General features: G+C 44.9%; 1 protein-coding gene across 4 annotated transcripts in view; it reads right to left on the bottom strand.

Annotated features, from left to right (window-relative positions):
* BRD2 (bromodomain containing 2) overlaps positions 1 to 27,802 on the bottom strand; it is a 1,415,611-nt gene that overhangs the window by 502,952 nt on the left and 884,857 nt on the right. For all 4 annotated transcript variants that reach the window (XM_044083332.1, XM_044083333.1, XM_044083331.1 and 1 more), the window contains 2 exons: positions 3,804 to 3,932; positions 3,502 to 3,705 (listed from right to left, as the gene is read on the bottom strand). In XM_044083332.1, the coding sequence (XP_043939267.1) occupies positions 3,502 to 3,705; positions 3,804 to 3,932 (333 nt within the window). The remainder of the gene's footprint in view (positions 1 to 3,501; positions 3,706 to 3,803; positions 3,933 to 27,802) is intronic.

Here is a 27,802-nt window from a genome sequence, read left to right as displayed (position 1 = left end):
TTGTTCCTCTCAGTTTGTTGAGGTACCACATAACCGTGGTGTTGATACTTTCTGGAGCACCCCTGGGACCAGAAGGGGAATAAAGGTCTTTAAAGCTAGGAAGACTGCTGCTATTTCCCTGGCATTGATGTGCTTGCTCTGTAGAGAAGGGTGTCACTTTTCCTGAACCATGCAGAATGCCAGCGTTGCACCTCAACCTGAATCTGAGGCATCTGTATGCATTGTTTGGATTGGGGTGGGTGGCTGCAGTGGAAGCCCCGGGTTTAGATGCACTTGCTGGATCCACCAGCTGATTTCTTTCTTCAGACAGGAAAGGAGGGGAATACCCTGTTCTAAGTGATGTAGGTGTTGGGACCAAATGTTTTTGAGATACCACTGTAGCTTGTGCATATGCATTCTGGCTAGTGGTAGCATGGGGATGGTTGCTGCCATTAAGCCCAGGAGACAGAGGTATTTGCCTTGCTGTAACCTTCTGGGAATGGACGGTTTCCTGGAAGTGGGAAGCCAGGGACAGAATCTTGTCCTCTGGGAGAAATGCGTTCATTTTGTCTGTCCTGATTCTACAGCCTAGGAAAATCTTGTCCTGGCCTGGGTCCTGGGTTCAAGGAGAACTTTTGGAGGTTGATGGTAATCCCTAGATTTTGCAGAAGGGACATGGTGAAGAGCAGATGCCTTGAGAGGGTATCTTTGGACTCTGCTAGCATTAGGATGCCATCCAGATATCAGTAAATCTGGATTCCCTGCGTTCTGCAGAAGGCAATGGCTGGGGCTAGGCACTTTGTAAAGACTCAAGGGAAAGTGGATAAACCAAAGAGCAAGGAAGTAAATTGGAAATGACAGGAAGGTCCAGAGAAGCGTAGAAATTGTCTGTGGGAAGTCCTGATGGGGATGTGACGGGTAGGCTTCTTTAGGACCAGGGTGGCCATGAAGGCCATGGCTGGAATAAGAGGCAGCAGAGTGGGCAGTGACTGTGTTTTAATGAGGATATTTTTATAGGTGTAGAGTTCGAAAGGAGAGATCTAAAATGGGTCTCCAGGGGCCATCTTTTTTGGAGACCAGGAACAGACAAGAGTAGAAGCCCTTTCCTTCCTATCCTGGGGGGACAGGTTCTATGGTGCCTAGCTTTAGTAGTTCTGACAAAACTTGTGGTAGGAGATGAATTTGTTTTTTCTTGGGGGGGGGGGGGTACTTCTGGGTTTTTTTTCTCTCCACGATAGGAAATACCTTTCGGATAATGGATAGGACACATTGGTCTGTGGTGATGGACTGCCAGAGGGGAGAGTGTGGAAGGTGTGCAAAGTGGAAGGGTGGGTCATGCAGTTACGCATTATTGGGGCCTCCTCTATCCTGAAAGGGTTGTCTGGGCTGACGAGGTGGTGCATTAGGTCTGGAAGAAGTAGGTCTTCTTGCCCCTCTTCTAGATCTGGAAGAGGAGGCAGCTGCCTGAGGAGGGTTGCGCCTTACAAAGATGGTTTTAGCAGGGTAGTTCTTCTAATACTTGGGAAAGGGGGACACCAGCAGATGCTTCATGTCCTGTAATTCTTTACTTTTTTCCTGCAGATTCTTGAAGAGATCGGCAGATTGTTTTCCCAAGAGGAAGCTGTGATCCAGGGGGGCGGGGGGGGGGGGGTGTCCAAGATTTTGGACTTGAAGTCTTCAGGTAGATTCTGAAGTCTCAGCCAGGAGCATCTCCTGAAGACAGTGGCAGATGCTGCAGAGTGGGCAGATGCTTCTGCAGCATCGTAGCTGCATCTGATGGAGTGCCTCGCTACTTGTTGAGCTAAGGACAGTGGAGGCAATGTCAGCCTTAATGGGACTGTCAGGCATAGAAGCCAGCATGGAGGAGGTTTGAGGTACTAAGTCTAGAGCATACTTAGTCATGTGGGTCTGATAATTTATGGCTCTGAATGACAAAGTGGAGGATGTGTATACCTTCTTACCCATTCTATCCATATATCTGCTATCTTTATCAGTGGGTAGGAGGGAGGCAGAAAGCAGCAGTCTAGACTGTTTATCAGGAGCAGTGGCAACAACAGCTGGGTCTGCCAAGGGAGGTTTAACTAGGAATTTTTGCTCCTCTGGCACTTTATAGAAGTGGTCAGGACATTTGGGAGCCGGAGGCTGGCAGTCTGGGGCCTTAGAAGCTAAATTAAAGGCATTCAAGTAACCAGGAAACACCAGAGGGACAGCTGAGAGGGAAGGCGATTCCACATGAAGCAGCTCAAAAGTACCTCTTTTGGGTGTCCATCATTTGGGAAGCATCCCATTTGAAGCAGTCTCATCTTGGTGATGGTCTCACCAAAGGTAATATTCCTCAGGGAGGAATCTCCTTCTACAGATTCTTCATCAGCTGAATAATACTCCTGGGGAGAAGCAATCTGAGATGTACATGAAATGGAGCCCTCTGAGGAAGAAAAGGAAGAATCATGCTCTTCCTCCCTTAACCTGAGAAGTCATGGGTGGGAGGGAAGAGGCAGAAGCAGATCTACGGCGCAATAAAGGCAGAGAAGAGGGGGCTGAGGCTGAAGGCCTGCATAACAGAGAGAGAGCCTGCCAATCTGATATGGTTTCTGGAGGAGAGGAGGTATGCTTGTTTTTTTGTTTCTTTTTGGCTGGGAGGAGGTAAGAACCAGCCTGGCGTCAGATTTTGAAGATACTTCCGAAGACTGGATCTCGGTTGGAGGTACCGTAGAAAGTGGTTTCCCCTCGACATCGTTAGTCAGTGTCTGGGAAAGCTCTGAATATGTGCCGGTTGTCAGCTGTGCAACAGCTTCCTCAAGGGTCGGTGAAATCAACGGAACCGCAGAGCGCTCCTCAACTCCTAGATCGGCAGCTAACGGGGCATCGGGAAGCGGAGTGGCAAGCGAGGAATAACTAAGAATCTTGGCCTTCTTTCTTAGAGGTTCAGATTCGACCTCCGATGCAGGATTTATACTAAGGGTTAACCGTTTTAAGCACTGGTTTTCTAGGTAAAGGTTTAAAGCTGCCAGACAGATGCGTAGGGTCTTCGGCACAAATGATTGACAAATTGAGCTGCAGGAATGGTCGTGCTCCTGGCCCAAGCAAAAAAATACACCCATCATGGGCGTCTTTATGGGGTACCTGGCATCAGCATTGGCACTTTCCCTTTTTACCTGACATCAGCTAAAGGCTACAACAACCAAGCCTAAGGAATAACAAGCAGCAAAAAAAGAAAAATAGAAACCCACTGGTTGCTTAACTTTACTGATGCAACATCTGTGAAGGAGCGATTGTACGATACGTAGGTAAGTCTGTGGCTGAAAAGTTCAGAAGATTGTGCGTGGAGACGTCACATTTAAGGTCCCTGCTTTATGGCCTTACGCCTGACGTTCCACACATAGGAGCTGACGAACAAATTGCCTGAAGTCAGGAAATTCCACAAACAGAATACTGCAACATAGGAATAGGAATAGAAGGACATCAGGAGAATACTTCAACCTACCACAACCCTGAAACAGCAAACAGAGAACATGGTCTTACCTGTTCTTGTAGTTCTGCAAGGCGATTCGCCCTTTCCTCTTCAGAATCAGAGCTTTCACTTTCTGAAGAACTCTCACTGCTGCTATCACTGGAGGACTCAGAAGAGGACTTTGTTACAACAGGGGGAACTACTGTGGTTACAGGAGGAGTAGGTTTTTGCTCTGGTTCATCTGGCATTTTTGCGTAACGAAATTCAAATACATCCTGAAACAAGTATGAAAACAAAACTCATCACAGCTCTTCCCACAAAAATTCCACTCCTTCACACAATGTACAGTCTGCATAAAAAACTACAAACCTACCTGCAATTTCCTGGCCATGGCTACAATATCATGATCAGGTGGGTTATACTTGTAACAATTTGAAAACATTAGTCGAACATCAGCTGCAAAGGCCTGGGCATCAGCATATTCTCTGTTATCCATTTTTTTCTATAAAGACAGAATGGTTAAAAATTCTGAAAAAGTGTTGCCATATTTAGTGAAAACATCAACTGTGCTCATATGGCTTCACAACTGAAACAAGTTCTACATTTAGAACCAAATAAAAGCTACTTACACAGTAAGCAGCAAACACTGCAAGAAATTAAATAATCAAGCAAAATACATTATTACATCTAGGAAAAATTAGGTACTACTGTTCTGCATTTTAACTATATTAGCAAATCTTGGTAGTCTGCTAGCGGTGTAACTTTTTAAATTTATTCACCTCTCAACTGGTTAAGTGAAGCCGTCACCTCTGACTCTTCAATCACATCCTGGCCAAATATACAAGAGTTAACAACATTCTATGGAACAATTACAGTAGTCAATCACTGTTTCTAGGAGGAAAACAGAAAACTTGGATAAAGCCTATACAGACACAAAGTGAACGTTCAAAATCCACAAAGACCGTGACTAAGTCAAGACAAAAGCCTAGACGATGGTCCTGAAACACAGATCTTAATGAATAAGCCACCATGTCACCCATTCTTAGCCACGAGTGCACAGCAAACACTAGTTACCAAACTACAATAAGTTAAAACAGACAAGTGCATTATAATTTTCTAAAGTTGTAAAGTCTTAACATGCAGTCCTACCCTGCCAATATACTTTGTCACAACACGGTAGTTACCAAATTAAGATTCTTGTTACTAAATTGGTTTTGCAACTTGTGCCAGCCTTAATGAGTGGAGGGTTAGGCTCTTGCCTGCACATTGATCAACATTACATTGGGAGAGAAGAAGCAAAGGAAATAGAGAAACAAATGTCCATACCACCTTATTACACACAGACTGCTACAGAAAACTACAGAGAGGTATAACATTCAAAGGAGTCTTGACGGGTGCTTCCCAAATGGACATCAGCACACTTTTCTGAAGTGGGGTGGGAGGGGCACAAGTACATTAAACACCGCAATATACAAGTGCACCAGTCTTTAAATGCCTTCACCGGAACAATAACTCTGCCAGAGGCCCCACCCAAAAGCCTGAAACAGTCAAAAGTACAGTGATGTTCCACTTACCATAATTGCACACATCCCAGTAGATCAATGTTGCAGCACTGATTCCTTCATCTTCCTGCCATGCACAAGCCCCCGATGGACTCATGTCCAGAGTCTTTACATCATCCCTACCCAACCAACATCTGAAGACAGATGTCAGGAAGTAAGAGAAAGGCGTCAGTCTGTGACATCTACAGGTCTCAGAGAAAGAACAGTCTGATGCCAGAGGACAGCACAACCTCCACATGTGTCAATTAAAGTGAGGAGGAAAAAACATAGGATGCAGAAAGGGGGTGGTGGAGATAGAGGGGACTATCTGAAGAAAAACTCCTCTATCCTCTGCATCCAGCAAAGGGGAGACACGTGGTCATCAGGCAGAGGGGCTGGGCTGGAAGGTTTACTGCAACAATGATCTACTCAATCTACAATTATGTTCAGGTGGGACAAAACTGTACTATGCTCTTCATAATTAAATGTTGCAGTAATGACTCTTGGGATGACTGCCAAAGCTAAAGGTTGGGTAGCGGGTCATCTGTACAACTTTGGGAAATAAGATTTTGCAGGATGGCAGATGCAAAGCTTACTCTAGCCCTGGATGCATTGCCCAGGTTTGCAGTGTTTTGTAAAGATGTGCACTGAATTCCATGTAGCTGCCTCTATGACGGCCTGGGTAAGAACACCTTTGAGGAAAGCAGTGGTAGTCACCCCATGTCTGGTGGAGTGGGCTTTAATATGCCCAGGTAAATCCTTTCCATGGTGAGAATAACAACGTACACCCAGCTATCCATTTAGAGAGAGTCTGCAGACAGGCTTGCCCCACTTACCCTTTGTGACTGCCACCAGCAATTGCTTTGCTCTATTAGGACTTTTTGCCATATTTAAATAGTAGCTGATCTACCTGTGCACATCCAGGGAATGGAGGACTTGCTCTGCCTTGTGCTGCGGATTTGGACAGAAGTCCAGTAGGTGGATACCGCGCTTAAGTCTGAGAGCACTTTGGGTATACAGGATGGGTTTGTTCCGAGGGTGGGCCTATCCCTGTGGAAGGCAGTGAAAGGTTATTTACCCATGAAGATGGCCTTCCAGATGAACATCTTTAGAGAGCCAGTGGCAGCAGGTTCAAAGCAGGGTAAGATTACTTTTTCTAACAATTTAGATCCCATGCTGCAATGGGGTTCCTTCTGGGTGATCTCAAGTGAATAATCATCTGGAAAAATCATGCGAGGTTGTGAGAAGATAAGTGCAGCACTGTGCAGTTAGGCTAATATTACAGCTGCATACATCTTAATGCCCTAGTCGAAAGAGGCCCGACAAGTACAGCAAGGCTGAGCTGATGTCTGCTTGAGCAGGGTTAGTGTTACAGCTGTGACACTAAGCAGAAAATCTCCACTTGGCCAGGTATGATTTCCTGGTGTTGGGCTTTCGTGCTTCCCTAAGAATGAAGATCATATCACTGGGACAGGATGCAGTTCTATATGTCAAAACCACATCCTCTAGGTGGTTAATGTGGGGGGTGGCTAGGTGGGGTGAAACTCAGACCCTCTGGCCTGGCTGAGGAGATCTCCTGCAGTTGAGAACAGAATCTCCTCTAGCTGAGAGTCAGGAGGAGGAGAACCAGTGTTGTCTTGTCCAAAAGGAGAAAGTACAGTTGTGTACACTTATGTAGATGTTCAAGTGTACTCACTGTTGCAGTCATTACATTTGGGTAATCTGCTGGCAGGTTGCCCTCAGATGGCCTGAATAACAAAGTCTTGGGCCATGCGTCAGTTGCTGTCTCTTCTTCCATAACATCAGGTCGTCAGGAGTATAAAACATGCAGCAGATGCCATTTTATTCAGTTTTTCTTGCCCCAGATGTCAGATGCCCCCCAAATGGGGAGCAAATATATATATATATATATATATAAATGCACTTTTAAAAACAAACTTTACCTTAATCTAAAAGCAAACACACGACAAAGGCTTTAGTATACAGTGAAGGAAAGAAAAGTTATAGAATAGGGGGATGGGGGGGGGGGTAACCCGGACTGCAACAGTGAACACACTCGATCTACATTTACGGTAAGTGTACACAACTGTACAATGTTCTTCGTGTTTTACTGTTGCAGTCATTACATTTTGGTAGAATTCCTAATGCTATGGAAGGGAGGGTGGAATTAAACAGCATTAGGAGTAGCTATAAGGCCCTGAAGGACTGCAGTGGCAAAGCCTGCCCTGGATTTGGAGAAGGGAGGTAAATGATAATGCTTTGTGAAGGTATGAACAGAGCTCCAAGTAGCAGCTTCTATAATGTCTTTGGTTGGAAACCCCCTGAGAAAAGCTGCTGAAGTAGAAGCAGCCCTGCTGGAATGTGATCTGATACCCTTGGGCACAGGATTTACCATGGTGCAAATAGCAGAAATTAATGCAGTGGCTTATCCATTTAGAAATTGTCTGCTTTGATATAGCCTTCCCCTCTGGCCCTGGAGCAAATGCTACCAGTAGTTGCTCAGACTTTCTTAGAGATTTGGTCTTATTTTAAGGAGAATCTAAGTTATCCCCCTTGTTCTGCGGATTTGGGTAAAATATAGGCAGGTGAATGGTCTGGTTAAGAGCCACAACGGATACCACCTTAGGCATAAAAGAAGGACTGGTCCTGAGGGACACCCTAAATTCAAAAACGAAAAAACTACTAAACTTCAAATAACCAAGCAAACGAAAAGCGCTTTATTAAACTTGTCATTTTTTACATCTTTTTTTGGGCAGTCTTGCTACTTGTTCGTTCAACTTTGGTTATCTGAGGGACACCCTGTCCGGGTAAAATATAATAAAAGGCTCTACTGCCATGAGAGCCTGTAGTTCAGAAACCCTTCTTGCTGAAGTGGACTGCCAAAAGAAAAGCTGTTTTCCAATATAGAAATTTTATATCCGCAGTAGCCGCTGGTTTAAAAGGAGGCAGGGTGAGTTTTTCCAGCACAAAATTGAGGGCCCATGCAGGAGTTGGTGCTCTTCTGGGAGGCCTTAAATTTTTGGCCCCACTAAGATACTGTTTAAGCAGAGGATGAGAAAAGAGGGAGGCTCTGTGTTGTAATGAGCATAGATGGCAGATGCATCGATTTTTTATTGAAGAAAAAGATAGGCCATTGTCAAGCATCTCAGTCAAATATTGTAAAATCTGAGGAATATTGGGCTTTGCTGTGTCTATTCCTTGTGCTTGGTTCCAGGCACAGAACCTCTTCCATTTATCGGCATAAGATTTTCTAGTATTAGGCCTTCTGGCTTCCAAAATGACATCCATCACAGATTTACTGAGAGGTGTTTGAACAATTAGTTGATTAGCCATGCTGTAAGATCCAGAGTTTGGAGCCAAGTGTGCAGAATTTGATAGTACTGGTGAGACAGCAGATTAGGTATTTGAGGCAAGTACCATGGAGGAAGGTGAGACATATTCCTTCGAAGCAGGTACCAGTGCTGACGGGGCCAGTCCGGAGCAATTAGGATCATTTTTGTTTTTTCCTGTCTGACTTTCAGTAAGACCTTGGAAAGTAGAGGCAGGGAGGGGGGGGGCATAGACTGCTAGGTTTTTCCAGCTGAAGGATGCAGTATCCACTTTCCATGCTTTTTTGTGATGAGTTCTTGTGCAGAATTTGTCCAACTGATAATTTTGAGGAGAGGCAAATAGATCTATGTCTGGGCTCCCCCATTTCTGTTTTAACATGCTGAAGATTTGTGGATCCAATTTCCATTCGTGCAAGTCCATAAGATTTCTGCTCAGGTCGTCTGCCAGAGTGTTTTGCTTTCCTGGCAGGAACTGAGCTTGAAGATGTATTTGGTAAGTCAAGGAGGCCGTGTTCCACAAAGTCATGGCTAGTCTGCAAAGGGGGTAGGAATGTGTACCCCCCTGCTTGTTTATGAACCACATAACTGTGGTGTTGTCCGTCCTCATCAGTAGTTGTCCTGGATGAAAAGTCATTGAAGGCTGTCAGAGCATACTGAACAGCTAGCACCTCTCTCTGGTTGATATGCAGATGCATTTGGTTTGGGCTCCATTTGCCCTGAATGCATCTCCCTGCCAGGTAGGCCCCCCAAGCATAATCTGATGAGTCTGTAGTTAGGGTTTGGGTGGCAGGAGGTTGAGTGAATGACAGTCCCTTGTTTTGGTGACATGTCTCTGCCCACCAAAGGAACTCTTGTTGTAGGCAGGGAATGAGAGGAATCATTGTTTCCAGGCTGCGACAATGTTGACTCCATAAACATTTTAGATACCACTGAAGTTTCCTCATATGCAGTCGCACATATGGAATTAGTAGAATGCAGGATGCCATGAACCCCAAAGCCTGCAGAATCTGTCTTGCAGATAACTGGGTTTTTGTTGCCAGTTGTTTTGAAGTATGTTGTCAGTTGCCGTTGTCTGGCGTCAGGTAAGCCATCTGGGCAGTTGTATTCAAGCTTGCACCCAGGAATGTAATTATTTGTGAGGGCACCAGTTGTGATTTCTTTTCATTTATGGTGTACCCTAGGCATGCTAGAAGCCTTTTTACAAACGCCAGATGTTTTAGTGTGTCCTACCTTCTGCTTGAATGAGACAATCGTCCAGATAAGCATAAATTTGAATGCTTCATCTGCAGAATGCAATTATCGGTGCCAGGCACTTTGTAAAGACCCTGGGCACAGTAGATAAGCCAAAGGGCAGTGCAGAGAATTGGTAATGCAAAAAACCTGCTTTGAAGCGGAGGTATCGACTGCATGATTCCCTTATTGGGATATGCAGGTATGCCTCAAGTTACTAACCAAGCATGCCTGCCTACGATAGGCAGTAGCTGTTGTAAAGTCAGCATTTTGAATTTTGGAATGTCCAGGAATGTGTTCAAAATCCTTAAGTCCAGTATTGGGATGCCATGAATGGTCTTTTCTGGGCACCAGGAAAAGTCTTGAATAAAAACCTTGTCCCTTTTCCATTTCTGGTACCGGCTGAATAGCCACCATATCCATGAGGGACATGACTTTTTCTGGGTCTCTGCCCACAGGTTTTGTGGCAGATCCGGCCATCCGTTTGGATATGGCAAAGTATGGAAATTAAATCTATACCCCTGGGATACTATGTTTAATACCCACTTGTCCTGGGTGATTAAATGCAAATTTTGAGCATGAACTGCTAGTTTTCCCCCCAAAGGGGCTGCCAAAAGATAAGTGCTTGGTGATGGTAGAGGAAAGTCATTGAGACTGCTCACTGTAGGGTTGTGCTTTGTTTCCTCCAGATTTGGAGGTGGAGGCACCCCACTGCTTTGACCTGTAAGAACCCAGTGATTGGTATCGGGAGCCTTTTGAATGCCTCTGTTTGCCCTGACTGGCTCTGTTGGACACAGGAAAGGACCAATTTTTAGTAGGCAAGTGCCTACTGAACCTGGGCAGCTGCACTTGCAAGAAATCTTTTACAGCTTGCATTGACTTAGCCTGGTCTTCCATTTTCTTTAAAACCTCTTCTGCCTTACTGCCAAACAAGAGTATCATGCTGCAAAGGGGCATCCAACAATTTAGCTTTAACATGATCAGGCAGATTTTGCTCCTTGAGCCAGACATGCCTTCTAATCACAGATCCAGTAACGGCGGCCCTACAAAAGGCCTCCAGGGAATCAAAACCACATTGCAAAGTATACTTTCCAACCTGTTCTGCTGAATGCAATAATTCCTGTAACTCTATTTTCCACACAATCAGAAATAAACAGTTTTCTGTTTCAGTAAGCCCATAACATGCTGTTGAGATTTCAGCATATGAAACTGGCAGTTTAAAGCCCTGACTGCAAAGGTTGCAGACGTATAAACCTTCTTGCCCCATCTTATCCAGCACCCTGGAATCTCTATCAGAAGGGGTAGGATTTTTGGCTGTAGAGGCCTTTACACCTTTGAGACCTTGAGAAATAGTTTCAGGGTCAGCAGCAGGATTTATGAAAAGAAATTTGTGGGAGTCAGCAACCCTGTAATATCTGTCTGGTTTACTAGGAGCTGGAGGCAGGGAATCAGGAGCCATGCTTGATTCCAAGAACACATCAACAATGTCTAATGCAGGAGGTATTGCCAAAGGCCTATGCTGAGGAAGGAAATAAGAAGGAAATCCCCAAGCCTCTTTTTTCCGGACTCTCCCAGTGAAAATGTTCCCTTAAAGTATGCAAGGTCTCTCCAAAAGAGTAATCCTCAGGAGGAGATGCAGATGGGATGGATTCCTCTGCATCAGAATCCTCATAGGGTGGAAGAGAAAATTCCTGATCAGAAGAGGAATCAGAAGAAATGGAAACTTGATCTGAAGATTCATAATCAGTGCCTTGCCTAGGCCTCTTTGGGTTGGGAACCCCTGATCAAGGTAATTAAATCCTCAGCCACTTTAATCATCTGTTTTTTAGGTATAGGGGCCTGAGCACGTGGCTCATGTGTCAGTTTTTAGACAAACGTTATTTTTGACCTTGTTTTTGTTGCTGGCGTCGGTTTAATATAAAAATGTTGAGGCCTGAAAACACCCTCAGAAGCTGGTGCCTGCTCAGCGGCTCCGGACCCATCCAAGGGAGAGACATCCACGGGTTCAATACTCAGAATAGACTCCAAATGGGTCTCGGTAGAGGCCTGCGACTCAAAAGTAGTGGGTATCGGGTTGCGAAGGCACCTCACTGAGTACCAGCGACTGGCTTAGGAGAAGCTTCGTCGTTTGTTTTGGACCTCGACGGTCTGTCTCTGTCTTTTTCTTTGCGTTTTTTATGAACTCCGGTAGTCGGATTGTTAACAGACGACATTTCAGGATAATTAAATCTTGCACCAAAATATTTAGAAGCAAAAATATACAGACGCTTAATACTGAGTTGGTTAAATCTAGCATAAAACCAACAGCAAGGCAAGTTGTGACCTGGGCCTAGGCAAGGAATACAGTGCAAATGAAAATCCTTGAGGTATTTGCTTCCCAAAAGTAATGCAATTAACTTTTACTGACATCGGGAAGGAGCAAGAAAGTTTCCCCAACGGGGTACTTGGCTTTAGATTGAAGACTTCAGTTCTGAAACTCGAATATGAAAATTTCAGGAGTCTGCACACTTGCGAACTGCTTCTGTTTCAGACACCGCGTGGCAAGAAAGACTGAATAAAATGGTGCCGGCTGCATGTTTTATACCCCTGACGACCTGATGTCATGGAAGAGGAGACAGCAACCGATGCAGGACCCAAGACTTTGTTATTCAGGCCGACTGAGGACAACCTGCCAGCAGATGACCCAAATGTAATGACTGCAACAGTGAAACACGAAGAACACATCAAGAAGATCACGGCGAGTCTGTCTGCCTTGACTTTTGTCAGAAACTGAGGGATGGGGGGATGTGTATAGAAGCCATTCTGACAATGCAGAAACTGAGGGATGGGGGGATGTGTATAGAAGCCATTCTGACAATGTGAAAGAGAATGCATCTATTTTTCAAGCTCATGTTGATTGTGCTCTGAAGCAGAATGTCTGTAGTTACTTGTTATGGACAGAAACAAAATGGATCTGATTCAGGGGATCCTCGACTGTATAGTCAGATCCAGGAAGACTTCAACATCCACTCACCGTAATATAGAAGGTCCGTGCTTAAAGGAATCTGCTAAGGTATTGTTCTGGCCTGGAATAACAGGTGCTATGAGGGTTAACCCTACCTCAAACAGGATCCATATTTTTTTCTGGCAATGCTGCACCAGTCGGGTATAGTCATGTACCACATAACTGTGGTGTCTGTCTAGATTTGCAGCATCTTTGAGCTTAAGTTTTGCTGAAAGGCATTTAAGGCCAGGTAGAGTGCTAGTAACCCTTTCAGATTTATATGCAATTTCCTCAGTTGTGGGGATCAAAAGCCCTGTAACCCTTCAGGGGACCCAAGTGCCCTACCCAAGCTATGTCTGAACTGCCCATGGTAACACTCATCTGCTCCTGGCAAAATGAAGTCTGCCCCTGGGTACCTTAGTATTTTGTTCTTCCACAATAGGAGCTCTTTTTTCAGGCATGGAAAAAGGGTCAGTAGGGTTTCCAGAGGCTGGGAATGCAGTTGCCAAATGTTTTTCAGAAACCACTGGAGTTTCCTCAACTCTAACTTTGCAAACGGGGATCACTAGAATGCATGTTGCCATGTATCCTAGTATCCTCAATAATTCTCTCAGTGATGAGCTGCTTCTTTAGAAGCAGACCAATCAGGTAGCATTGTCAAGAAAGCAATATTGTCTTGGGGAAGGAAGGCTTTCTACTGAACAGTCTATGAGGACTCCCAAAAAGAGGAACCTTGTCTGAAGTAGAGTTTGTGATTTTATGACTTAAGGCGAGACCTACCTTAGGAAAAGAGTCTACTTGATTTGCAAGGAACCTAGGGATTCTGAAGTGATCTTCCATGGATGATACAGTAGTCCAAGTATGGGTAAATATGAACCCCTAGAGTTCTGCAATAGGCTATCAAAGAAGCTAGGCATTTTGAGAAAACTTGGAGCAGTAGACAGTCCAAATGGTAAAGCACATAATGTGGGAGCCTATTGGTATAAGTCTTAGGTACTTTTTGTGACAGTCTGCTATGTAGGCATTCTTTAGGTCTACGGTGACAAAGGAAGCATCTTGAAAGATTCAGGAGTAATTTCTACAACGTGAGTGTTTTGGATTTTCAGATGCTGAGGAACTTGTTTAGCTTTGAGAGGCCCAAGAAGGGTCACCAAGTGCCCTCTTTTCTTGGGATCAGAAATATTCTTGAGTAGAAGCCTTTTCCCTCTAGTCCAGGAGGGACAGGTTGAATGCCCAAGAAGGGTGGTGTTTCTCTGAATTGAATACAGTATCTATTTTCTATGATGTTGAGATACCAATGGTCTCTCTAGATTGATTTCCACTGGTTTAGTAAGGAGAGTCTTCCTGCTACACATATGGTGAGGAAGGGAAAAGTTTAGTGAGAACAGTTGCTCTCTTGAGCTCGGTGGGTTCTTTGGAGCCCCCTGCCTTTTGTGAGGCCTCCCCTTGTCTTGTCTAGGTAGAAAAGGCCAAGGTTTTGAAGAGTAACTCTTGCTGTATTTTGGAGTCAAAGAAAAATCCTTCACTGTTTTAATGTTCTTTCCTTGGGTATATATTAAAATCTCAGAGGTGTTACACCGACCGCCTCTTCAGCGACACGTAGATTGACCACACTAAACTGCAAATGGTCAAATCAGCGATTTCGTTCCTGGGAAAGAAATTGTTAGCACCAAAAACACATGCACACACTTTCAAACATGATTAAGTAGGAGGCTTCACCCCCTCACAACCCCCCTAACTAAATATACCAACTCACAGATTGCACTATAGTGTGGAAAATGGCAAACCTACAGAGATGGCCAAGCGATTTCTTTAGAAATCGCTGATGTCAGCGTTCACGGCTTTGTGCGTTCCCTGCATATGTGTCGCTGAAGGGACATTCGCTGAAAAGTACAGTTTTGTACCTACCATAAATGTAGATGTTCGAAGATCCACATTGCTGCAGTCCTTACACTTGGGTAGTCCGCTGTCCTCGGTCGGCCCGAATATCAAAGTATAAGGCTGACGTCGGTCAAGGCGCATTAGACTGACATCAGGACGTCAGGGTACAAATGCGCATGACCGACGTCATATCCTCAGCCTTTTCTTGCCTCAGATGTCAGAAGACCATACAAAGAAAGGTCAAAACCAAAAGACAGCAAAACAACCAACCAACCACCCTTGCACTAATAATATGTACAATATATACAATATACACAATATTTACAACCCAACCCACACAACCGCCTCTAACTACAGAGGCGAAGGAGGGAGGGTAAATTGGACTGCAGCAATGTGGATCTTCGAACATCTACATTTATGGTAGGTACAAAACTGTACTATGTTCTTCATCTCACATTGCTGCAGTCCTTACACTTGGGTAGAATCCCAAAGCAGAGATAAGGGAGGATGGCAAAACTATAAAGAAGCAGGAGCTGCCAAAATGCCCTGTAAAACAGCAGTGGCAAAACCAGCCCTAGATTTGAGTAAAGTGGAAGGTGATAATGCTTTGAGAAAGTATGCACTGAACTCCAAGTAGCTGCCTCCAAAATATCTTTAGTTGCCACCCCCCTCAAAAAGGCTGTCGAAGTGGCAGTAGCCCTAGTGGAATGAGGCCTAATCCCAGCTGGAATCTCCTTGCCATGATGGGAATAACAGAAAGCAATGCAAAACCCAATCCACTTAGAAATAGTTTGTTTTGACACAGGCTTGCCCTGAGAACTCAAAGCAAAAGAAACAAATAACTGCTGAGACTGCCTGAACACTTTAGTTCTGCTCAAATAATATCGCAACTGCCTGTGTACATCTAAAGTGTGCAAAATCTTTTCCCCTTTATTTTGGGGATTTGCATAAAAGTAGGCAAATGAATAGTTTGGTTTAAAGCCACACTAGAAACCACTTTAGGCATAAAGGAAGGATTAGTACGCTAAAGATACCCTATCCTTATGGAAAATTAAGAAAGGCTCAACCGCCATAAGGGCCTGCAATTCAGAAACCCTTCTTGCAGAGGTAATGGCCAACAAAAAAGCAGTCTTCCATGACAAATATTTCAACTCAGTAGTAGCTGCAGGCTCAAAAGGTTGTAGAGTGAGTTTCTCCAACACAAAATTGAGATCCCAAGCAGGAGTAGGAGCTCTACGTCGGGTCTTATATTCTTTGCCCTCTAAGAAATTGCTTGAACAAAGGATGAGAAAACAATGGTGGGTCACAGTCATAGTGAGCAAATTGCTGCAGCATGAACCTTAATAGAAGAGAAGGACAATCCTTTGTCCAGTAACTCAGTAAGATATTGAAGAGCCACACTTAAATTAGGCTCAGAAACATCAAAATCCTTTGCTGCACTCCAAAATAAAAATCTCTTCCATTTATCTGCGTACACTTTCCTTGTACTAGGCCTTCTAGCTTCCAAAATAACATTCAAAACTTGCTGTGGAAGCTGAGACCCTTTATGGTTCAAAACAGAATATGCCAGGCTGTTAGGTGAAGAGAGTGAAGTTTGACATTGAGTAAATGACTGTCCTCCTGAGACAACAGGTGTGGAATCAAGGCAAAGGCCATGGAGGCTCCCTGCACCAGACTTCTCAGTAATGGGTACCAGTGCTGTCGAGGCCAATCTGGAGCTATTAAAATCATCCTTGGCTTGTCCTGTCTGACCTTTAGGAGTACCTTTGGGAGGAGAGGCAGAGGTGGAAAGGCATACACATGAAGATTGCTCCAATTGAAAGAAAGAGCATCCACTTTCCAAGCTGTGGGATGAAACCTTTTCGTGCAAAACTTTGGCAGCTGGTGGTTTAGTGGAGAAGCGAACAGATCTATGTCTGGAGTTCCCCATGACACTGTTAATTTCTGAAATACATGAGGATCCAATTTCCACTCGTGGAGATCCATAATCCGTCTGCTCAACACATCTGCTAAGGAGTTCTGTGCTCCCGGCAGAAACCTTGCCTGAAGATTTAGCTGTAAACTGAGAGCAGTCTCCCACAAAATCATTGCTTGCCTGCATAGAGGATAAGAATGTGTTCCCCCTTGCTTGTTGATGTACCACATGACAGTTGTGTTGTCTGTTAGAATCAACACCTGCCCTGGAAGAAGTAACTCCTTGAAAGCTATTAATGCAAACTGGACTGCTAACATCTCCTTCAGGTTGATATGTAGATGTTGTAGTCTGGCAGGCCACTTGTCTTGTATCCACTTTCCATTTAGATGAGCTCCCCAAGCTTTGTCTGAGGCATCTGTCGTTAGAATGTGACTCGCCTCTGGCCGGGTCACAGAGAGTCCCTTGTTTAGGTGACATTCCTGAGCCCACCACAAAAATTCCTTTTGAATGCAAGGTATTATTTGAATGACAGTGTCCAGATCCTGGCAGTGCTGTGTCCATACATTTTGAGATACCATTGTAGCTTCCTCATATGCAGTTTGGCATTGGGAAGCACCAGAATACAAGATGCCATGAACCCCAAGGCTTGAAGGACTGTCCTTGCAGTCAGCCTGGACTGATGAGACAATTGATGAAAGTAAAGGGAAAGATTCTTTTGTTTGTCCGGGGTCAAAAAGGCCATCTGGGATGCTGTATTCAGTCTTACACCCAGAAAGCACATGTCCTGAGAGGGTACTAGACTGGACTTTATTTCGTTCAGAGAATACCCCAGGCATCTTAGCACTGCTATCACATATTCCAAATGAAGAAGAAGCTCGTCCCTTCCTTGAGCCAGAATCAGGCAATCGTCCAAATAGGGATAGATCTGTATTCCTCTTAGCCTGAAGAAAGCTATCACTGGAGCCAGAACTTTTGTGAACACTCTGGGCGCAGTAGATAAGCCAAAGGGCAATGCAGAGAACTGATAATGAGAAGTCCCAGCTCGAAAACGCAGATACTTCCTGCAACACAGTCTGATAGGAACATGAAGGTAAGCCTCCTTGAGATCTAAAGTTACCATCCAATGATCTTTGTCCAGCAGGGGTAAAAGCTGTTGTAACGTCAACATTTTGAACTTGGGAATGTCCAGATAAGTGTGGAGGATAGATAAATCCAAAATTGGTCTCCACGTGTTCCCCTTCTTTGGTACTAGGAACAGGCGAGAATAAAATCCTAGGCCCACTTCTGGCATAGGGACTGGCTGAATGGCCCCTATTTGAAGTAACAGAGAAATTTGTTTGTGAGCCTCTATTCTTTGCTGAGGAGGAACGTCTGGCATGCCTTTGAAAGGAGGCAAGGTATGGAAATAAAACCTGTAACCTTGGTGTATGATATCCAATACCCATCTGTCTTGGGTAATTAAACTCCAATTTTCCTTGAAAAGTGTCAACCTTCCTCCCAAAGGTGCTGCCAGACGAGAAGGCTCTGGCAGCTGAAATGGTAGGTCATTGGGTCTGTTTACGAAAGGACTGACCCCTGCCCTCACCAAGACTGTGCAGGTGAACTCCCTGTTCTAGGCCTGAAAGAGCCCTGAGCTCTGCCCCTACCACGCCTAGATCTACCCCTAGACTGGGAATCATAAGAAGGATACGTCCACCCCTTGGCAGGCCAATTTCTACTAAACTTCGGAGGCTGAACCTGCAAAAAATCCTTAACAGTCCGCATAGACTTAGCCTTGTCTTCCATTTTCTTTAAGACTGCCTCAACAGGTGAACCAAACAACACATCAGATTGTAAAGGAGCATCTAAAATCCTTGTCTTAACATGGTCAGATAAATTCTGATCCCTCAGCCAGGCGTGCCTGCGAAGAACTGACCCAGTGGCAGCCACCCTAGAGGAGGCCTGTACAGCATCAAAACCACATTGCAAGGAATGCTTACCCACCTGTTCAGAAACATGTACTAAATCTTGTAACTCTTTACACTCAATACCTTCCGCCAGAGCATCTACCTTAGACTTCAATTGAGAAAGTAGATAGTTTTGGTATTTCAACACGTGAAACTGGCAATTCAAAGCCCTCATAGCAAGGGTGGAAGAAGTATAGACTTTCTTTCCCCATCTATCCAAAGCCCTGGCCTCTTTATCTGGAGGAACCAGATTTTTAACAACAGAAGCCTTAACACCCTTAGGCCCCTGACTAACAGTTTCTGGGTCCCCTAGGACTCTTAAGAAGATACTTATGAGCTTCAGGCACCCTGTAATACCTATCCGGTTTAACAGGAGCAGGAGGCAAAGAATCAGGATTAAGAGAAGCCTCTGCAAACACATCTTCCACAACATCCAGAACAGGAGGTATAGCCAAAGGCCTATGCTGGGGTAAAACAAAATTCCTAAGCCTTTTCCTGGAATCAGAGAAGTCCTGACCTTCCCACTTAAAATGCTCCCTCATGGAATGAAGAGTCTCTGAAAAAGAAAAATCCTCAGGAGGAGAAGCAGAAGGAGTAGAATCATCCACATCAGAATCAGAATAAGGAGAATACTCCTGCAAGTCTTCAGCTGAAGACTCTGAAACATCCAAGCCTGCTCAAAACTCCCCAACTCAGGTTCCACCCTAGGCCTCTTATCAGGAGGGGGCAAAGAACCTCTAATCAAAGTAATCAAATCTTCTGCCATTTCAAGCATATGCTTCTTGGGCACAGATCCTGAAGAACTAGGAGTGACACCAACTGAAGCTAAACCTGGCCTGCCTCTGGGAGAAGCCTTGGAAACAGAAGGAGAAGGCCTAACCACCCTAGGAAGGGAGGGGAGTACAGTAACCTGAGAGGCCCCTTCAGCCTGACCTGCCTCCTGAGAGGCCACATCCTGCAATAACAAAGTCTCCCCCTGGGACTCCAGAGAAACCTCCGGTGGAACCCCGGCTCCACCGACACCTCTAAAGAACCGGCGTCCGCACGGACGGCTCTTCTTGCCTGGGCTTAGCTGCTTTGTCCTTGCGCTTCTTGAAGAAGCGGCGCCAGAGCATCCGACGGCATATTATAATTGCACCGCTTCAAGACTAACCTGGCACAATCTAACCTTCTCTTAATAGTGCGCTTATTGAATCTAGCACAAAAGCGACACCTACAACGCCGTGCTCAGGCCCTAAACAAGGAATACACAGAGTATGATAATCTCTATGCGGTATCTGTTTCCCACAAGAAATACAGTTATTCACTTTTTCTGACATCCGGTAAACCACTGAGGCAAGAAAAAACTAAAATATTCCCAACGGGTACTTAGCCAACTTTGACTCGGTCTGAAACTCCGACCAAAATTTCAGAACGCCGAACGGCACTTGCAACGCTGCTTCTGCATCGGACCATGCAGCAAAAAAGACTGAGGATATGACGTCGGTCATGCGCATTTGTACCCTGACGTCCTGATGTCAGTCTAATGCGCCTTGACCGACGTCAGCCTTATACTTTGATATTCGGGCCGACCGAGGACAGCGGACTACCCAAGTGTAAGGACTGCAGCAATGTGAGATGAAGAACATCGCCTCTTCAGTCATTTAATATAGACCCACTTTCCTTTTCTGTCTAGTATCTCAAAAACCTCTTCTGCTGAAGGACAAAAAAGGAATCCCTTGTCCAGGCAACTAGTAGTTCAGCCTTTACCTGATCTAACAGGGGCTGGGTTCTGAGCAATAAACGCAGACCAAAGAACCTGTGGCAGACGCTCTGCAAAAATCATCCAAGACATCACAGCCTCATTTATGAAGTGCCTGGAAACCTGTAAAGCTTCTCTGGCTATTTCTTAGATTAGGTTCTATCCGCATTACAGTCTACCTTGGCTAGCATTTTGTCCTGAAGAGATTCAAGTTGCTTTAGCATACAGAATTAACAATTCAGCACTTTCACTGCTAGGGTGGCAGAGGCACAGGCTTTCTTTCCAAATCTCTCATGATCTACTCTCCTGTTAATAGGCAGGAGATGTCTTGTTGGCCCTTTAGTTACACTTTTTGCAGATTCAGTGGAGACAGGAAGGATCAGCCTCTGGATTTTTGTACAGGTCCTTGAGAGAATAAAACTTTCTGCAAAACCTGCCTTTTCTCAAAGTAGGGGGTAAAGATTTAGGATGTACAGCCATGTCTTCAAAGATATCATCCAATACGTGTAGAATAGCCAGTGATCTGAGTGAAGGTAAACAAACTTAACAGCTCCCAGTACTGGATCTGGACTTGGGAAACAGATTACCCTCTCAACTGAAAGCCTCCTTCATTCTATGCAAGGTACTCCAAAAGAAAGGTCCTCGGAGGGAGGGAGGCAAACAAAAGTCTGTGTCAGTCTGAAAAGGTTAATGCTTTAAGTGTCCAGAATTAAGACTATTCCTCCTCATCCACAGAGCTAGAGGAACCTTCATCTACTGTAAAAGCTACTTGTCTGCTGCTTTTAGATGGACAAGTCTCAAAGGTGAAGAAGACAATCTCTAAATAGTATGAAAGAGATAAATTCCTGTGCTATTTTAAGGAGACCTTGGACTTCTGCCTGAAAAGTAGTGGTTGGAGGCGGTGGTGAAAAAAAAAAAAAAAAAAAAGGAAGGGATTTGGTTTGATTTGGCCTGGACCAGGAAAACTTCTCCACAAATTAAACCCTCCTTTTTACGTAGGGTATCCTCCAATGGAAAGCGCCTGTGTAAAAAAAAAAAAAGGGGGTGTTACTATGTTATCTGAGGCTGGTGGTTAAGTGGCCAGAGTAATACTATTCTTCCAAATCCTCTGAGATAAAGAAATTTTCCTGTTCCTGAAAAGCTACTTCCAAGCTCCTTTTAGACAGGGAGCCCTCAGAGGTGGAAGACTGCAAGGACACAAAGTTTATAGACTCCTGTGCTGTGTTAAGGTGGTCTTGGGCTTTGGTCTGAAAAGCAGTGATTTGCTTTGGTTCTCCATTTTAAAGGGGTGACCAGAAAATGTAGTCATTTGCCCTTAAATTCAACTGTAGCTTCGTTAGTCAAAAAGACAGTCTCCCTCGAGAGCTACGGTAGAGATGTCAGAAGGTGAAGCCTGCAAAGCGATTTCAGATACAAGTGACAAGTGAACAGTGGTGGCATCTGTAGGTAGGTAAGAAACCATGGCTGCTTTCCAAGGGATCGCAACAGAGGGTTCGGGCCTAGGAGTTACCAGACCAAGGGGTTTGCAAAGGCACTTCACCTAGGTCATTGCAATGACTTTTTTTGAACACTGAATTCCAGGCATTTAACCAACAGGATACTCATCTGACTGGAAGGTGGTGGCTCTCTGGAACCACAAGCTGACCGACCGAGCGCAATAAACACATGAAGTACACTGGACTGCATGGCTAGAAAGGAAGATGAGCTAATGCATGCCCTTCTTACATCCAGACATCTGTCTTTGGATGTTTACAGAAAGTACAGTTGTGCACATTTACCATAAATGTAGATGTTAAGAGTGCATTCACTATTGCAGTCATCACATGTGGGTTATCAGCTTGCAGTAGCCCTCAGTCGGCCTGATTATCAAAGTATTTGGTCCTGCGTCGGTTGCGGTCTCATCTTCCATGACGTCAGGGGTATAAAGCATGCAGCCAACGCCATTACATCAGTTTTTGTTGACCCAGACATCAACTGCCCCCATAATGGGAAGCAATTCTATACAAGGTTAGACCGCCAACAAAAAAACACATACACCAAAAAGCTTTAAGCATAGTAAACAAGAGTAGAGATATAGTCAAAAGAAAACAGGGGGCTGAAGGAAAGGTAACCAGGAATGCAACAGTGAATACACTCGAACATCTAAATTTATGGTAAGTGTACACAACTGTACTATGTTCTTCATGTTTCACTGTTGCAGTCATCACATTTGGGTAGATTCCCAAAGCTAAGGATGGGAGGAGGTAATTAGATAGCTTTAGGACCAGCTATAAGGCCCTGCAAGACTGCAGTGGCAAAGCCAGCTCTGGATTTAGAAAAAATTGGTAAATGGTACTGCTTGGTGAAGGTATGTACAGAACTCCAGGTAGCAGCTTCTAGGATGCCCCTGGTAGGGACACCTCTGATAAAGGCTGTAGAGGTAGATGCAGCCCTGGTTGAATGTTGTCTTATCCCCTGTGGGGTAGGTTTTCCATGGTGCTTACAGCAGAAATTAATGCAATGGCCTATCCATTTAGAAATGGTTTGCTTTGAAATAGCCATCCCCTCTGCCCCTGCAGCAAATGCAACCAGCAGCTGTTCAGATTTCCTGAGAGGTTTAGTCCTGTCCAAATAAAATCTAAGTTGTCTGTGCACGTCCGAGGAGTGCAGTATTCATTCCCCTTTGTTGTGTGGATTAGAAAAGAAGGTTGGCAAATGAATGGACTGATTAAGGGCAACACTGGATACCACCTTGGGCATGGAGGGATTGGTCCTGAGGGACACCCTGTCCACATGAAAGAGGATGAAAGGCTCCACAGCCATGAGGGCCTGTAATTCAGACACCCTTCTTGCTGAAGTGATGGCTAGAAGGAAGGCTGTTTTCCAAGAAAGGAATTTCAACTCTGTATTTGCAGGTGGCTCGAAGGGAGGTAGAGCGAGGTTTTCCAATACAAAGTTAAGGTCCCAGGTTGGAATAGGGGTCTCCTGGGTGGTCTTAAGTTTCTGGCCTCTCTGAGGTATTGCTTCAGCAGTGGATGAGAGAAGAGGTGTGGTTCTGTATTGTAATGAGCTGAAATGGCTGAGGCATGAATTTTGATGGAGGAAAAGGAAAGACCCTTGTGAAGCATCTCAGTTAAGTATTGAAGAATCTGAGGTAAATTGGGCGCTGCTGTGCCCATCCCTTGAGTTTGGCTCCAGGAACAGAATCCTTTCTATTTATCAGAATAGGATTTTCCAGTACTAGGCCTCCTTGCCTACAGAATGACATCAATCACTTGCTTACTGAGGGATGGGAACGGAGAGATCAGGTAATTAGCCAGACTGCCAGGTTATGGGTTTGAAGCTGTGGGTGCAGAATCTGGTCCTCCTGATGAGACAGCAGAGCAGGGGTCTGGGTCAGGTGCCATCAGTGACACACTGCACAAAAGGTGGTACACCAATGTTGGCGTGGCCAGTCTGGTACAATCAGTACTGTCCTTGGTTTGTCCTGTTTGATCTTTAGTAGTACCTTGGAGCGGAGAGGCAGAGGGGAAAAGCATTGACTGATTGATTCCAGGTGAAGGACAAGGCATCCACTTTCCAAGCTAGTTTGTGGAGAGTCCTTGTGCAGAATTTGTCCAACTGGTAGTTCTGGGGGAAGGCAAAAAGGTCCATTCTCTGGGCTCCCCCCCATTTGTTTCTCAACATGTTGAATATCTTTGGTTCCAGTTTCCACTCGTGTGGGTCCATGAGATTTCTGCTTAGGTCGTCTGCCAGTGAATTTGGCTTTCCTGGCAGGAATTGAGCCTCTAGGTGGACTTGGTAGCTCAAGGCAGTGTTCCACAGAACCATGGCTAGTCTGCAGAGAGGGTATGAGTGGGCTCCCCCCTGCTTGTTTATGTACCACATAACAGTGGGGTTGTCCATCTTTACCATTAATTGTCCTGGAAGAATGTGGTCCTTGAAGGCTGTCAGAGCATTCTGTACAGCTAACATTTCTTTTTGATTGATATGCAGGTGCATTTGACTCTGGGTCCATTTGCCCTGAATGCACTTCCCTGCCAGGTGAGCCCCCCATGCATAGTCTGATGCGTCTGCTAGGGTTTGGGCGGCAGGGGGTAGAGTGAATTGCAGTCCCTTGTTTTGGTGGCATGCCTCTGCCAACCAAAAGAACTATATGTAGACAAGGTATGATAGGAATCGTTGATTCTCGATCCCGAGAATGTTGACACAATAGGCTTTTTAGATGCTACTGTAGTTTCCTCATATGCAGTCTTGAATATATGGAATTAGAATGCAGGAGGCCATGAACCCCAGGGCTTGCAGAATTTTCCTTGCAGACAGCTGGGTCTTTATGGCCAGTAGTTTGAAGTATGCTGTTGAATGAACTTTTTTCTTTCGCATGAGGTAGGCCATCTGGGAAGTTGTATTCAAGCTTGCTCCCAGGAATACAATTTGTTGGCAGGGTACAAGATGAGATTTCTTTTCGTTTATGGTGTACCCCAGAGAAGTTAGCAATTTCTTTACAAATGCCAGATGATTTAATAGTATGTCCTGGCTTTCTGCCTAAATTAGACAAACATCCAGGTCTAGGTATATTTGAATATTTCTTTGCCTGCAAAATGCAATGACTGCAGCTAGGCACTTTGTGAATACCCTGGGTGCAACTGATAATGCAAGTAGCCTGCACTGAAGCGTAGGTATCCTCTGCAAGACTCCCTTATTGGGATGTGCAGGTAGGTTTACTTTAAATCCAGTGTTGCCAACCAGGCATCTTTGCCTAGCATGGGAAGCAGCTGATGAAGAGTTAGCATCTTGAATTTTGGAATTACCAAATATGTGTTTAGGATAGACAGATCCAGGATTGGATGCCAGGAATTGTCTTTTCTGGGTACCAGGAAAAGACTTGAGTAGAAACATTGCACCAATTCTTCTTCTGCAACAGGATGAATAGCCCTGATGCTTAAAAGAGAGAGAACTTGCTTTTGAGCCTCTTCCCACTGATTTGGGGGTAGGTCTGGCCAGCCAACTCAGGGTTGGTAAGGAGTGGAAGTGGAACCTGTATGCTAGGGAAACTATATTTAAAACCCATTTGTCCTGGGTAATGATTACCCAATTTTTTGCATGCAGGGCAATCTTTCCTCCTAAAGGAAAGAGTCAGTTGAGCAGGGCTTGGAAGGTTTAAAGTTAAGTCAATGAGACAGTTTACCATTGGGGGGGGGGGGGGGTCTTACTACTCCCTGCTTTGGAAGTGGGAGCCCCACATTGCTTAGGCCTGTGAGCACCTTGGGACTGAAGCCTGGGTGTTCTGCTGGTTCTGGGTTTGGACTGAGAAGGCCTGGAAGAGGCAGGAAAGGACCAATTCTTAGAGGGGCAATGCCTACTAAATCTGGGAGGTTGTACTTGCAGGAAATCTTTAACAGTTTGCACAGATTTAGCTTTTTCCTCCATCTTTTTAAGTAGTACTTCTGCTTTGTTGCCAAACAGGCGGTCTTGGTTTAAGGGAGCATCCAGTAATTTAGCTTTAACATGATCTGACAAACACTGCTCCTTAACCCAAGCATGTCTTCTAAGTACAGACCCAGTGACAGCAGCCCTGCAAGATGTCTCTCCAATGAATCCAAACCACATAGCAAATTATGTTTTCCAACTTGTTCAGCAGAATGCATTAAATCCCGTAATTCTTTATTTTCAGCACAGTCAGGAATCATCATTTTCTGTTTAAGCAATCCAATAATATGCTACTGATAATTTAACATATGAAACTGGCAGTTTAAAGCCCTAATGGCCAAAGTTGCAGAAGTGTATACCTTCTTACGCCATCTATCCAGCGCCCTGGAATCTCTATCAGAAGGGGTAGGATTTTTGTCAGTAGTAGCCTTAATGCCCTTGAGTCCCTGTGAAATGGTCTCACAGGATCCACAGTAGGATGTTTAAAGAGGAACTTGTGAGAGTCAGGTACCCTGTAATACCCATCTATTTTTCTGGGAGCAGAAAGTAAAGTGCCAGTGGCCAGGCTGGATTCCAAGAAGGCATCATCTACAATGTCCAGTACAGGAGGGATAGCTAAAGGCCTGTGCTGAGGCAGGATTAAGAATTCCCTAAGACTCTTTTTGGAGTCAGAGTAATCCTGGCTTTCCCATTGGAAATGCTCTCTAAGAGTATGCAAGGTTTCACCAAAAAAGAAATCCTCTGGAGGGGAAGCAGAGGGAATTGAGTCCTCTGCATCAGAATCCTCATAGGCAGATGAGGGGCAAATCCTGGTCATCAGAGAAAACAAATTTCAGAACCCTGATCAGAAGAATCAGAAGGAACATCAGTTTTAGGTCTCGGAGGGAGAAGGGTGGCTTCCCCTGATTAGACTAATAAGGTCTTCAGCCATTCTTATCATTTGTTTTTTTTTAGGCATAGGGGCCTGACCATGCGGTCTGGGTGTCAGTTCTTAGGCATAGATCCGAGTTTTGGGCCTTGAAGAAGATGGCGTCTGTTTAATATGCAAGTCAGTAGGCCTGAATACACCCTCAGATGCCTGTACCTGCACAGCGGCTCCAGACTTATCCAAGGTAGAGACATCCACAGGTTCCACAGTTGAAGGAGCATCTCGCGGCATACCGGACTCCGAATGGGATCTCAGTAGGGGCCTGCGAATCTGAAGTAGTGAGTATTAGGGGCTGTGAAAGCACCTCACTGAGTACCAGCGAACTGGAGACTAGCTTAGGAGAAGCGTTGATGGCAGCTTTGGACCTATGCGGTCTAGTTTTGTATTCTTTTTCGGAATATCGGTAGCCAGGTGGCTTACCAAAGCCATTTCTGGATAATTGAACAGAGTACAAAAATATTTGGATGCGAAAATTAACAGATGAATAGTACGAGGTTTGAATAAGGCACAAAACTGACAGTGAGGAACATGGTCTGGGCCTAAGCAAGGAATGAAGTAGGAATGAAAATCGTTATGAGGTATTTGCTTTCCACAAAAAATACAATTAACTTTTACCGACATCGGTTTAGAGCAAGAAAAAGGATCCCCAACAGGGTACTTAGCTTAGTTGAAGACTTCAGATCTGAAATTCGAAAATTAGAAGTTATGTACCTACCATAACATTCCATGTTAGTTGTCTTCTCTCGCCTTCTTTCTTGCTGGATGTGTTCGGAGCCGATCCTCGGCTCCGACTCGGCACTTGCTTTAGCTTGAGAACTCCTTTTACCAGCTCGAGGCAACCCTATATCCCATGATGCAAGGCGGAACTACCTCAGATCTCGTTTGGCAGCTAACCTACCCTGCTAAGGACTAACCTAACATAATTAGGAAAACAAGTTCATAAAAAGAGTCCTCATATAAAGGCTCAGGAGGAAACAACCTGATAGGAACTCTTCAAGATCTGTCCAGGCCAGGGGGTAGGAGGGAGGGACGCAAGAAAGAAGGCGAGAGAAGACAACTAACATGGAATGTTATGGTAGGTACATAACTTCTAAATGTTAAGTTGTCAATCTCGCCTTCATTCTTGCTGGATGGGACCGCGTCCCTAGCACCTGTATCCCGGGTGGCTCAATGGAACAGACTCTTGAGAACTGTGGAACCAAAACTGGCCCTATCTCTGGAGGCCAAGTCCAACTTGTAATGAGAGACAAAGGTATGAGGCGTGGCCCAAGTAGCTGCTGCACAAATAGTATCAATGGGTAGTCTATCCTGAAAGGCTGCAGAAGTGGATAGACTCCTGGTTGAGTGTGCTTTTGGTTTAGAAGATAGCTGCTTGCCTCTGAGAGAGTACACAAAGGAAATGGTGGAAGTCAACCATCTGGATAAGGTCACTTTAGAAACTGGAAGACCTATCCTGTTTTCTGCATAGG

The sequence above is a fragment of the Protopterus annectens genome, chromosome 9.part0 (assembly GCF_019279795.1).
Source record: "Protopterus annectens isolate FY-2018-M chromosome 9.part0, PAN1.0, whole genome shotgun sequence".
Taxonomy (NCBI): Eukaryota; Metazoa; Chordata; order Ceratodontiformes; family Protopteridae; genus Protopterus; species Protopterus annectens.
Note: the sequence above shows the minus strand (reverse complement) of the source record. Positions and strands in the feature narration are given on the sequence as shown.